Genomic DNA, 14,107 nt, shown 5'->3' with positions numbered 1-14,107 from the left:
CTAAGTTATTTCCTGACAATATTTTCAAATTAAAATATTCTTTTAGAAATATATTTTCCTTTCGAAACAACCAAAAAAAAGAAAAACATTTTTTTTTCTTCACTGAAAACCTATCAAAACATCTGCAAACTCTTTCAAGCTTATTATTTTATCACAACCAAATAATGTCATTTACATATTAACAACCAAATAACATCATTTACATATTCAACTAGCAAGTTAAGCAGTTGTAATCAACATAGATTCAGAAAATACTTTCAAAATTTTATGCTCTTCATGAGTTGTAAAAGAAAGATTTTCTGAAGAGACAAAGTGCTAATCTATATGAGAGTGTTATCAATTTTACTATTTAATGAGCCAATGAACTGATAATATCCTATGAATTAATTCAGTAACTATTAAATCATGCATTTTCAGAAGTAAATACAGTATTCAGAAAAACCAACACCAACTTTAAACTGAATGAAAACAATATATAAAGAAAAAAGCTTTCATAAGGCATTCTATTCTCTTCTTTTGTGGAGACTCACAGCTGGTGTTAGACTGCTAGTAAAACTGATAATGGAGTCACGTGCTATCAGGTGTATTGCTCAATAGAAGAAGTGGAGTGAGTGCTGTGTAATGACAAGTGTCATGTTAGTCTGCAGTGCTTGTATATATAGCAGGCTTCTTTCAATTTCTTATTTCTTTACTGCCCACAAGGGGCTAAACATAGAAGGGACAAACAATGACAGACAAAAGGATTAAGTCAGTTACATCGACCCCAGTGCGTAACTGTTACTTAATTTATCGACCACAAAAGGATGAAAGGCAAAGTCGACCTCAGCGAAATTTGAACTCAGAACGAAACAGCAGACGACATACTGCTAAGCATTTCACCCACCGTGCTAACGTTTCTGCCAGCTTGCCACCTTACTTTCAATTTCTGTCCATCAAATCCATTCACAAGGCTTTGGTTAGTCTGAGACTATAGTAGAAGACGTTTGCCCAAGGTGCCATGCAGTGATACTAAACCTGGAACCATGTGGATGGAAAATAAACTTCTTGCCACAAAGCCTTGCCAGCACCTGTATATATATATATATATATATATACACACACACACATGCGCATGTGTGTGTGTGTGTGTTCAATTATTAACTGTAAGGCGGCGAGATGGCAGAATCGTTAGCACACCAGGCAAAATGCTTAGAGGTATTTCGTCTGCTGTTATGTTGTGAGTTCAAATTCCGCCAAGGTCGACTTTGCCTTTCATCCCCTTGGGGTCAATAAATTAAGTACCAGTTACACACTGGGGTCGATGTAATCGACTTATTCCCTTTGTCTGTCTTTGTTTGTCCCCTCTATGTTTAGCCCCTTGTGGGCAATAAAGAAATAAGAAGAAAGATTACTCAATACTATGATAGAGAAAACTAATATTTTATTTTCGTTGAGTCAGTCTTTTGATCCTGTCTATGTACAGGTGAAACCCAGAGTAGCAAAAGACTGAACCCAGAACCATGTGGCTTGGAAGCAAATGTCTTACCACAAAGCCATCCCTAACGCCAATATCCACCAACAGCTATAGAGGCAAGGGACTAGTCATTAACTGGCACACCACTGGACAAAGGCCACGGGGCACCATTTGCAAGAACTTTAATTGATCATATAGACCTTAGTAATTATTTCAGCCTTATACTTTATTTTATTGATCTCTATTTAGCAAAACGCTAAGTTATGGTTTTGATATAAACAGATGCAACTCAATACACCAGTTTATACATATAAACATAATTTCAGAAATTGTTTTCAATGGTGAAACTCAAAACAAATGATGCTATAAATAGTAGTGAGTAGAATCTTGGGTTAACAAAAAGAAAAACCCTTGGATAAGAAAAAGATAAATGCTGCCCATGGGACACAGACCCACATTTTCTGTAAACAAGGCAGATGTGCCACCATTATAGCAAAACAACCCTTTGAATTTTCAAACAGTTTCTAAGTTCTTATGATGTAAACAACATACAATTCTTACTGGTAAAAACAAAGCTTATATATATATGTATGTATGTATGTATGTATGTATGTATGTATGTATGTATGCATGTATGTGTATATATATATTATATATATATATGTATGTATGTATGCGCACGTGTATATATATATATATATATGTATGTATGTATATGTATGCATATATATATATAATATATATGTATATAAATGTATATGCATATGTATGTATGTATATATATATATATATATATATATATATATATATATATATATATATATATATATAATATATATATATATATATATATATAATATATATATATAATATATATATATATACATACATGCACTCACACATGCACGCACATACATATATACAATCTTCATCATCATTGCCATCATCAACATCATCATCATTTAACATCCGTTTTCCATGCTGGCAGGGGTTTTATATATATATATATATAATAAATATATACACACACACACACACATATATATATATATATGCTTTTCATACACACACATACATATAATAAAATAGATTAACAAAAATATTATTCTTAAAATAATGGAAAATTCTTATATCCCAGCACTGCAGTAGTGCAACAAATTGTGCTACAAGTTACAAAGTCATAAAAACAAACATAAGACTGTTACAAGCATCCTCTATACATACTACAGACTTAGAGTATCTTAGAGGCTGGAGGAGATACCAATGTGACAAGTACCTCTCAGATTGTTTATACTTGACATTACAATATGTGTGTGTGTGTGTGTGTATCTCAATATGTGTATGTATGTGTGTGTGTATATATATATATATTTTTATATATCAATATATATATATATATATATATATATATATATATATATATCAAAATATGTGTATATATAAGGTCATTCCATAAGTTCTGTCTGAATTTTGAATGAAGAAAACAAGTGATCAAATGTTATATTTAATTGAAAGTTAATCATCAATGTACTTTCCCTGATTATCTATGACTTCCTTCCATCTATTTACAAGCTTTTTAATCCCATCAATGTAAAACTCTTTTGGTTTCAAAGTGAAGAACTCTGAAATGTCAGTTTCAACCTCCTCCAGGCTTGCGAAAGTTATGTCCCCCAGATGATTCTGTAAACTATGAAACAAATGGTAGTCTGAAGGAGCAAGGTCGGGAGAATAAGGTGGATGAATTTTTTCCCAACCAAGCTCTTTGATTTTCTGTGATATGATCTTTGCAGTGTGGAGTCGTGCATTGTCCTGAAAAAACATTACTCCTTTTCGAAACACTAAAACAGGTCTTTTTTTCTTCAAAACTTGGTTCAAACGCTCTGATTGCTGACAGTAGACTTGAGCATTGATTGTTGCATTAGGTGGTAACAATTCAAAGTGAATTACTCCTTTGCAATCCCAACAGATAGAGAGAAGATCCTTTTTTCCATGAAGTTCCCTTCTCGGTTGTGGTTGAGCTTTTTCTCTTTTACCAAGCCACTGTTTATGACGTTTAACATTTTGATAGAAGATCCATTTTTCGTCACTAGTCACAAGTCTATCCAAAAAGGGTGAAATGAGTTCGCAAGAATGAAGAGAAGAGTAGACATCAACTCGGGATTTGAAGTTGCTTTCGGACAATTCATAGGGCACCCATTAGGAACATTTCCAACTTGTTGAAGATGATAAACAGTTGTATAGCTTGAACTAAGCTTTATTGCCAATTCTTCAACTGATAATGCAGAATTTTCTTCAAGTAATGCCTCAAGGAGCTTATCATCAAACTCAACTGGACGTCCTGTTCGATCTTCATCTTCAAGGCTGAAATCTCCACTTCTGAATTTTGCAATCCATCTTCTGCAAGTTCTTTCATTCAAGCATTATTTCCCATAAACTGAGTGTATGTTTCGAGTCGCTTTGGTTGCAGAGTTTCCTTTTTTGTACTCATAAAGCATTATGTGCCTTAAATGCTCTTTGGATACTTCCATGTTAGAAAGGGTTTTAATCAAAGACATTTTAATTCTATTATTCTGTAAAATAATATTTAATAAGTTTAAATGTACACAAATGCATAAAAATAATTTTTAATTCCATTAGACATTCTAAAATACTATTAAATTTCATTCAATTTTAAAAAAGGTAAAGATGGACAGAAATTATGGGATAACCTGATATATATATATCATCATCATCATCATCATCATTTAACGTCCGTTCTCCATGCTAGCATGGGTTGAACGGTTCGACCGGGGATCTGGGAAGCCAGAAGGCTGCACCAGGCTCCAGTCTTATCTGGCAATGTTTCTACAGCTGGATGCCCTTCCTAACGCCAACCACTCCGTGAGTGTAGTGGGTGCTTTTTACGTGCCACCTGCACAGGTGCCAGGCGAGGCTGGACGGCCACGGTTGGATTGGCGCATTTTATGTGCCACCGGCACGGAAGCCAGTCGAGGCGGTGCTGGCATGGGCCACGAGTCGGATAGTGCTTTTTACGTACCACCAGACCAGGGATCCTGGCTGGTTCAATTCGATTTCGATTTCGCTTGCCTTATATATATATATATAAATATATATTATCTGAAAAGCATAGTATTAAATATCCATCACTACTGATCTTACCAATTGGTTTCGCATAAAGAATGTAATGGAGTGTTAGGTAACAATCCAATTATATAACTCTACACTCATCAGTGTTAGCCAATATGGAAGGGAATATGGTGACTGCTCTCTATTGTCGGAGGTTGATTAGCAAAACCAGTCAGTAGCTGCTATGAAAAAGGTGCCAGTATGTTATGACTTTCAAGCCATAAAAACATAGCTGACCTACAAACTAACAATACACACACCTTGTGTATGTGTGTTTGATAGGGTAATGTGTGTGCGGGTGTGTTTGTAATAGACATAATCATAGTCGTGTGAATGAGAAGTTAGCTCCCCAACCATATAGTTCCATGTTCATTCCCATTACGTGGCACCACGGGCGAAGTGTCTTATGGTATAGCTCAGGAATATTCAAAACCTTGTGAGTAGATTTGGTAGATGGAAACTGAAAAACTTTTGTGCATGCATGCGTGTGTGTGTGTTTTTGTCTCCATGTCTTGACATCAAGCGATGGTTATAAATAAACATCCCACACTTCAAGTCTTGTATGAAAAGAAGTCTGGTGATGGGAAATATTACCTTGCTTGGAAACAGGTGATGCTTGGCAACAGGAAGAATATACAGCTGTAGAAAATGAGCCTCAATAGACAACACCTGACCAATGCAAGCATTTAAACTAGCTATATCCAGATCAAACATTGTATTGGGTTGTCCATAAAGTTTGTGCCGATTTATAGTAGCTTACCTTTTGACTTATTTTAGAACATGTTTGAGTCCATAGTGGCTTACTTTTCAACTTATTTTAAAACATGGTTGAATCCATAAAATAGGCATTTGACTACACCTTCATTTAGAGTACAGTTTAAGCTATCTTTTCGTGGAAGAAGGTCTATGTTCCTATAATCTGTGTTAATTCTGTAACCCTTTAAAATGGAAGATAAGAAAGTTCATTTTCAGCACTTGATGCTTTTCTTTTTCCATAAAGGGAAAAATGCCTCACAAGCAACCAAAGAAATATGCGCAGTTTACGGTGACGTTTCTTTATCCGAAAGAACTGCACGGAAGTGGCTTGCAAGGTTCCAAGCTGGAGATTGTAGCCTTATTGATAAAGAGCAATCAGGCAGATCATCCACTACAGATGATGACCAAATCAAGTTATTAATTGAGAATAACCCACATTGCACAATCCGAGAATTGGCAGAAAGCCTCAACCTATCAAAATCCGTGGTTCATGAGCACCTGGTAAAGCTTGGGTAACGGCAAGTATTTATTGACCTTTTTCCTTCTTTTAAAAAGTGGCACGAACTTTCCAGACAACCAATATTTGTTTTATGTTCAAACTGTTCAGATCCAGTCTTTCACACCTACCCTACAATGTCATTCTAAAAAAAATGATTAATCACATCATCAAATCTCAAAGCTATAGAATAATGTATGATTAGTTAAAAACAATGGGGATAAATAAGTATTGCATCTGACAGAGTTATCTGAATGCTATAAGAGTCAAAGTTATGATGATGAGTTGAGATACAACAGGCAAAAGAAACACAAGAAAACACTTTAATAATCCCTCCTTGTTACATACAACAGTCATCTCTGAACCAAGCAAATGATATGACAAACCTCTCCAAAATGCTTGCTGGCCATATCTGCCATCATAGTATGGAAGTACATGCGATCTTTGTCATCAGTAAGACGGTCGTGAAAGATTCGGGTGGCTTCATGACAAAACAAATTAAAAATCTGTTCTTTTGTATGAATCACTTGTAAATTAGCTTGTAACACACCTAAATAGAAGGAAAAAAAGTCATGAAGATTATTTCAGTAAGAAGGTTATGGAATAATGATTACAATTTTCTGCTTATATAATTTCATGTTTGTTTTTATTATATATTCATCATCATCATCATCAACAACAACAACGTCATCATCATTTTAACATCCACTCATCCACAGTTGCATGGTCAGACTGAGTTTCTTGATGTAGATTTTCTATAAACACATGCCCTTCCTATTTTTCATTACATAACAGGTATGATTATGTGTTAGAAAGTTCACTTCCTAACCATGTGAGTTCAGGTTCATTCTCACTGTGTGGCACCTTGGGCAAGAATGATCTGATATAGCCTCAAGCCAACCAAAGCTTTTAGAGAGGATTTGGTAAACAAAAACTGAAAGAAACTCTGACCAGAGAGACCTCCAGAATGCCAGTCAGTTGAATATTATAATGAGGATAGAAGGTCCAGATGCCACACAAGTAAGTGGTTGCACAATCCACCCAACATTATCTAACACAATAACCAAAATAACATGGACACAGATTATATCTACACTGCAGTCACAATAACAAAGTAAAGCAGCAGCAACAAGAACAACAACAGGAGCAGCAATAGTAGGCACACAAAGCAAAGTTGAGGCATCTGAGAGGAGTGTTGATAGGATTAACAGCAGAAATGTGCCCTCATCTCCAAAAAATATCACTAGCAAACAAAAGGCACATACTCTATTCCTCTTCCAACTATCTTGCTAAGATGCTTGGGGCCTATTTTGGACCATGCCTCCAAGTGGATAGGAACTGGGACAAGGTCATGAGTAGAGCAGCCATTCTCATCCAGAAATTGGTCAAGGAAAAGTTATCCCTAAAAGATCAGGTAGAGGTGACAAATGCATATTGTTCCTTCCATAGTTTCATCTAACTTGATTGGAGCATCTACTCTTTCACTTCCTGTGGAAGGAATGCACTCATTCCACTGATTAAAAGATCCTGCTTGTGCAAACATTTTACAAGCTGGTGTCTATCTCCTGGAATGTTGTCTGGATGCTCACAGGTCTCTTACAACTCAAGCAATGTGGTCAATTATACATCAGCCTTTGTATTCTCTAGAGTAATAGTTGTGGACAAGGAAATGACATTTCCAGGGAAATTCTAGGCATTGACAAAGGTCTTCTGAATAATTTATTTCTGAGAGCTTTCAACACAGAGAAAACTTTCAGAAATCTCTGGACTGAAAGGGTTATAAGGGAAGGAAGTATATTACCAGTTTGGGACAAGTGCTACAGGAACATAAATGCCAGCTAAGGACCACCTAAGATGCATGCAAAATCACAAAAGCTTTCTCAGTAATAATTCTGGCACTTGTGCTGGTGGCACGTGAAAAAATATTCAAGTGAGGTCGTAGCCAGTGCCGCTGGACTGGCTCCTGTGTAGGTGGCACATAAAAAGCACCATCTGAGCGTGGCCACTGCCAGTACCGCCTGACTGGCCCTCATGCCACTGGCACGTAAAAGCATCCGCTACACTCTCGGAGTGGTTGGCATTAGGAAGGGTGTCCAGCTGTAGAAACTCTACCAGATCAGATTGAAGTCTGGTGCAGCCATCTGGTTTGCCAGTCCTCAGTCAAATCATCTAACCCATACTAACATGGAAAGCAGACGTTAAACGATGATGATGATTTCCCATAGAAACAAGAATCAAAGGAAACTAATGGATGTCTGTGTCAAGGAAAATTAGTAAAGTTTACAAATTCAGCTAGATTAGTCAGGATTCTTGTATTTTCTTATAGCAAATGAACTTACACAAATTTATGAACATTTCTAAGAGGTCAACAGTAAAAAAAAACGATTGTTTTCAAAATACATGAAATCATTTGTATCGTGAGAAGAATGGAAACCAGACATTAAAAAAGAAAAAAATTGATACATTTATGGCTTCAAATATCAGTGTTTAGATGATCAGGCTTAATTTTTTAACACATACCAGATAAAGGTAAATACTCTGCAATTAAGAATTTAAGATTTTTGCTTCTAATCAGGAAAAGACATTAAAAACAAGTTTTTTGTTTTTAATTATTTTGAAAAAAGTAAATGCTTTTAAAGAATAGTTGCTGCTGTTGTTTTTGCTGCTGCTGCTGTTGTTGTTGTTGTTGTTGCTGTTGAGTGAATTTGGTGGATGGAAACTGTGTGGAAGCCTGTCGTGTGTGTCTGTGTGTGTTGAGTTCATGTGTGTCTTTGTGTTTGTGTTGGGTTTGTCGTCACCATTACCATTTGACAACCAGTGTTGGTTTGCTTACATCCCCATAACTTAGCAGTTTGGTGAAGAAGAGTGCTAGAATAAATATCAGACTTAGAAAAATTAATCACTGGGCTGATTAGTTCAACCAAATCTTTCAAGGTAATATCCCAGCATGGCCACAACTGAAACAAGTAAAAGTAGAAAGATATCTGAGATCATCACAATTCACATAACATAGAATACCTAAAATGATTAACTCCAGCAGAGTTTCAGTATTATTCTTTTATTTGTTTCAGTCATTTGACTGCGGCCATGCTGGAGCACTGCCTTTAGTCAAGCAAATCGACCCCAGGACTTATTCTTTGTAAGCCTAGTACTTATTCTATTGGTCTCTTTTGCCGAACCGCTAAGTTACAGCGATGTGAACACACCAATATCAGTTGTCAAGTGATGGTGGGGAGGAGACAAACACAGACACACACACGCATATATATATATATATATATATATATATACACACACACACATATATATATACGTATACGACGGGCTTCTTTCAGTTTGTCTACCAAATCCACTCACAAGGCTTTGGTCAGCCCGAGGCTATAGTTGAAGACACTTGCCCAAGGTGCCACGCAGTGGGATTGAACCCGGAACTAAGAAATCTTAAAATTTTGACATTTCAAGATATTTGAAAATCAGGAAATTCATCATGTGAAAGACCTCTAATAGATTTGAATCACTAATGTCAGGAATTTACAATCATAAAAATGTCCAAATTCCAACAAAATAATCCTAAAATTTTTTTATTTTTTACAATCACAGTAATGTTGAAAATTTTTGAATTCTACTACATGTGGATTAATTAAATAACCATTTCTGACAAATCCAGAAATCTTAACTACAGAACTGTATAAACCCAGAAATGATTATTAAAATCAGAAATTTTGAAACATTTGCAACCGTAAAAAACTTCCAAATTCTCACAGAATTACAAAGCTGAAAACTGAAATTTTCACATAGCAATGACTGTGAAAATGATTAATGGCATCATGTCCAAAAGATGAAATTATAATTTTTGACTGGATGATAATTTTTGAGGCCAGAAATGTTGACAGTTGCAATCATGAAAATTTCATTTTACTTTATGGCTACATGTTTTTAAGGAGTGGAAAATAATCCTTGATTATGGATTTAAAGTTTACAATATGTGGTGAGAAGTTTGTTTCCCAACCACATAGTTCTAGGTTCAGGCCCGCTATACAGCACCTGAGGTAAAAGCATTCTACTATAGCTCTGCAGTCCAATGACTTAAACAAATAGGTGACTGCATATGTGTTTGTGTGTGGGTCTGTCTCCCACCACTGATTGATAACCGGTGTTTGTGTGTTTATGTCCCCGTAAGGTAGAAGTTTGACAAGAGAGACCAAGAGAATAAGTATTTGTGTGTGTGTATATGTGTTTGTGTTCCCTTATTGCAAGACAGTTTTAAATGAATGCTATTGCCATACTAGCAGCAGTGTTTGTTTCCAGTCTTCTATGAAAATATGTTGAGCCATGTGGAAACATTACCTTACCTTGATTGGAAACATGAGAGAAAGCATCCAGCCGTAGAAAAAGAAATTTGTATTAACAAATTTGATCTGACTCATGTTTGCACGAGAAAGTGGACATTAAAGCAACAATATACACCATTCTTAATCACAAGACTTATATATTGACTTCAAATTTTGACACAAGGCCAGTAATTCTGAGGGAGGGACTAAGTTGATTGCATCAACCCCAGTGCCCAACTGGTACTTACTTTTGTCCACCCTGGAGGGATGAAAGGCAAAGTCAAACTTGGCAGAATTTGAACTCAGAATATAAAGACAGACGAAATACCTATTTCTTTATTGCCCACAAGGAGCTAAACATAGAGGGGACAAACAACGACAGACAACGGGATTAAGTCAATTACATTAACCCCAGTGCATAACTGGTACTTATTTAATCGACCCCAAAAGGATGAAAGGCAAAGTCGACCTCAGTGGAATTTGAACTCAGAACGTAATGGCAGATGAAATACCATTAAGCATATTGCCCAACATGCTAATGATTATGCTAGCTCACCACCTTACAAGGTGAGTATATTAGCTGACAATTTTGATTACATATACTTACTTTTTCAAATTAATTAATTTCCTAGATACCATGCCCAACCATTCCACAGAAATAATCCACACAAATACTACACTAATTCTATATTGTCTATAACTGATAAATTGGAGATAATATGATTCCATTATTATATATTGCATTTTTAGATATTCATAAGCTGATTATCACCTCTCCACCCTGTCTACTTGTAGGACTTACAACTGAAACTCTACAAAGTGTTTCATCATCCTGATGGTATTGATTATTATTGGTATTACTAGGGTAGTGGATTGGTGGAATCATTAGAGCATTGGAAAATTACCCTGTGGCATTTCTTCCAGTTCTTTATGTTCTGAACTGGAAACAAGTGAGGGTGGGTGGCAGGAAGGGCATCCAGCCATAAAAAAAAATTCTGCCTCTATGAATTTCATACAACCCATACAAGTATAAAAAAAAAGTGGACCTTAAAAAGCTGGTGATGATGATGATGATGATGATGATGATTTCCTCCCACGCTAAAAGCTGTTACACGTTTCATCTTCATTTATAGATATGATAATGGAGAAAGAAATAAGGACAATTTTTTACTACTTTCATACCTTGCACACATTTTGATAAATCACGAAGATTAAACAGATAATGTGATTTAGTTGGTGTTGGAAGGAGGTCGGATTTCATGCTGCAATAAATCTCCACAGCTGCGCAGACAATCGACTCAACGCAGTGCTGGATGGCTTGTGGGAACTCAATAAAGAAACCGCTAAGAATAGCCTACAACAACAAAAAAACAAAAAAACAAAAAAAAACAAGGGAAATTTAATAGCAGTTTTATTTTTTTTTTTACTAACCTGTAAAAATAATTTTGGCTGTTAGACAAATAAAACAGCAACCAGAAAAGACGTATATAGTCAGAGCTTAAACAGACAGAACACATGAAGTATTAACTATGATGCACTGAATATAAAATAATATTATAAGCAAAGGAATGGCTGCAGTCAAATTACTGAAAAAAGTAAAAGTTTATATATATATATATATATATATATATATATATATATATATATATATATATATGTACGTTTAAATATTTGTTGTGCAAGATTTTTTATGTGAAGTCGTGTGTTAAAACAGATATTGTTATATTTTGGAATGGTCATTTTGCCAGTTTAGCCAATAAAAACACACGCACTATATATTTTTGGTGCTATTTTGCTTCAGTGTTATTTATTTTTTACATTAATCTTAATCTTATTTCGGCCAGAGTTCTTTCGTCACACTCCTGTGACCGCATCAGTGGTCCTTTGTTTTCTTCTTTCTTATTTGTGTCTCTCCTTACTAACCGTCAGCCATTTTGTATTTATTGTAAAAAATAAATAACACTGAAGCAAAATAACACCAAAAATATATAGTGCATGTATTTTTATTGGCTAAACTGGCAAAATGACCATTCCGAAATATAACAATATATATATATATATATCATCATCATCATCATCATCATCATCATCGTTTAACGTCCGTTCTCCATGCTAGCATGAAGGATAAGATTGTTAATCTAAAATAAAATAATGATCTTATCAAGTGGCCAGCATGGAAAAAATAACCTTCAAAGGTAATAATTATTAAAATTATAAATTTGGGTATCTACTGGAATTATCCAGTAATTTTTTACTAGTTTCATCTTGTCTCTTTGTTTTCTCTCCATGTTGCTATATGAATATTTAAGATGGTTTTAGAGTTGGATCATGGCTGCTATTTTCAGCATGGTGGTATCTCGTAGATACCCTAATTTATAATTTTAACATATATATATATATATATATATATATATATATATATATACCAACTTAAGCAGCCAATTTTGATTATTGTTAAGTAAAATTATTATGACAAAAGAAAGAGAAATTTAACCTTTTAGCATTCTAATTATTCTGTCCAACATACTGCTTATTTATTCACATTGTTTTGAACTAATCATGCAGTGTGTCATGGCTTCAAGACTTCAATGATAGGGTAGATGTGAGAGACTGGATCTGGCCAGTTTGAACATAAAACAAATAGAATATTTAGGAGAGATATGGTCAGTTTAAATGCTAAAGGGTTAAAGAAATACAATGGCACAAAGCATAAATACAGGGTGTCCCCCAACAAAACTAACATCATTTGAAATGTGAATAGCTGAGTAACTACGTGTCCTAGGCAAATGAAATTAAATAAGCTTTGTGTTGAACGATAAAAGATTTAATTATCAAAATTCAAACAAGAGATCCAGAGGGATGTGGATTATATAATCAAGTTCACAAAGCCTCACAAATGTTCAATATGCGTACTGCCTGTGACATGACACACATCGAGCTGGTAGTCCAGCTCCTGCCAAGCATGCTGTAGCTTGTCTTGTGTAACATTCTCCAGCACTTCAGTGATTCATTACTTGAGTTCCTCTAGACTTGTAGGTTCTTTCACATAGCTCCATAGAAAAACAGGTGGTCAAGTCAGGTGAACATGGTGCCCATTTCAACAGCACATTATCATTATCACTGGCATGCCCAATCCAAATTTAGCTACTTTTTTACACAATTTGTTAAAATTTGAGATCATTTGAGCAAGAATTGGTTACATTATTAGACTATGAAATGATGTCAATTTTATGGGGACACCCTGTATAATAATCCAATAATTTGTGATAATCTTTTACCAGTTAATCTAATCCAATATTATGCAATATATCAACTTACAGTAAACATTAACTTGAGACTATGTTCCGCAGGAGGGGGTATGTTGAAAACACTGAAATGACGGACAAGTCTTGGTGTGATAGCATTTCGACCACCACCAGGAGGTGCACAAGCAGCTGACAAGGTCACATCCTGCAATGATTTTTATGAAATATTTCAAAAATATATTCTCAAAATTCATTAGCTTTAATGTTTACAATAGGCATACAGGAAATAATGAGTAAATATATTTAAAATATAATGGTTGCATAAAAAAGAGGATTAGTGGAATACCTTCCTTTACACAAAAACAAAAACAAAGTTATCCATCACATAAATCAAACAATATCTGTTAATCATCATCATCATCATCGTTTAACGTCCGCTTTCCATACTAGCATGAGTTGGATGATCTTGACTGAGGGCTGGCGAACCAGATGGCTGCACCTGGCTTCAATCTTGATCTGGCAGAGTTTCTACAGTTAGATGCCCTTCCTAACACCAATGCCCTTCCTAACGCCAATATAATAAATAAATAATATGATAAATAAATAAATAAATGTGCCCTTTTAAAGCCTAGCCAGGCTCATGGGCCCGGTTTCCTGGTTTCAATGGCGTATGTGTTCCCCAGCTGGACGGGATGCCAGT

The 14,107-nt window shown here is 35.2% G+C and overlaps 1 protein-coding gene across 1 annotated transcript in view; it reads right to left on the bottom strand.

Moving 5' to 3' along the window:
• Window positions 1-14,107, bottom strand: part of LOC115219341 (dynein heavy chain 6, axonemal-like) — a 349,247-nt gene that overhangs the window by 167,938 nt on the left and 167,202 nt on the right. Inside the window, exons 45-47 of the mRNA XM_036509002.1 lie at window positions 13,481-13,612; window positions 11,345-11,516; window positions 6,218-6,381 (exon numbers count right to left, since the gene is read on the bottom strand). Of these exons, the coding sequence (XP_036364895.1) occupies window positions 6,218-6,381; window positions 11,345-11,516; window positions 13,481-13,612 (468 nt within the window). The remainder of the gene's footprint in view (window positions 1-6,217; window positions 6,382-11,344; window positions 11,517-13,480; window positions 13,613-14,107) is intronic.

Source organism: Octopus sinensis, linkage group LG14 (assembly GCF_006345805.1).
Source record: "Octopus sinensis linkage group LG14, ASM634580v1, whole genome shotgun sequence".
Lineage (NCBI taxonomy): Eukaryota > Metazoa > Mollusca > Cephalopoda > Octopoda > Octopodidae > Octopus > Octopus sinensis.
Note: the sequence above shows the minus strand (reverse complement) of the source record. Positions and strands in the feature narration are given on the sequence as shown.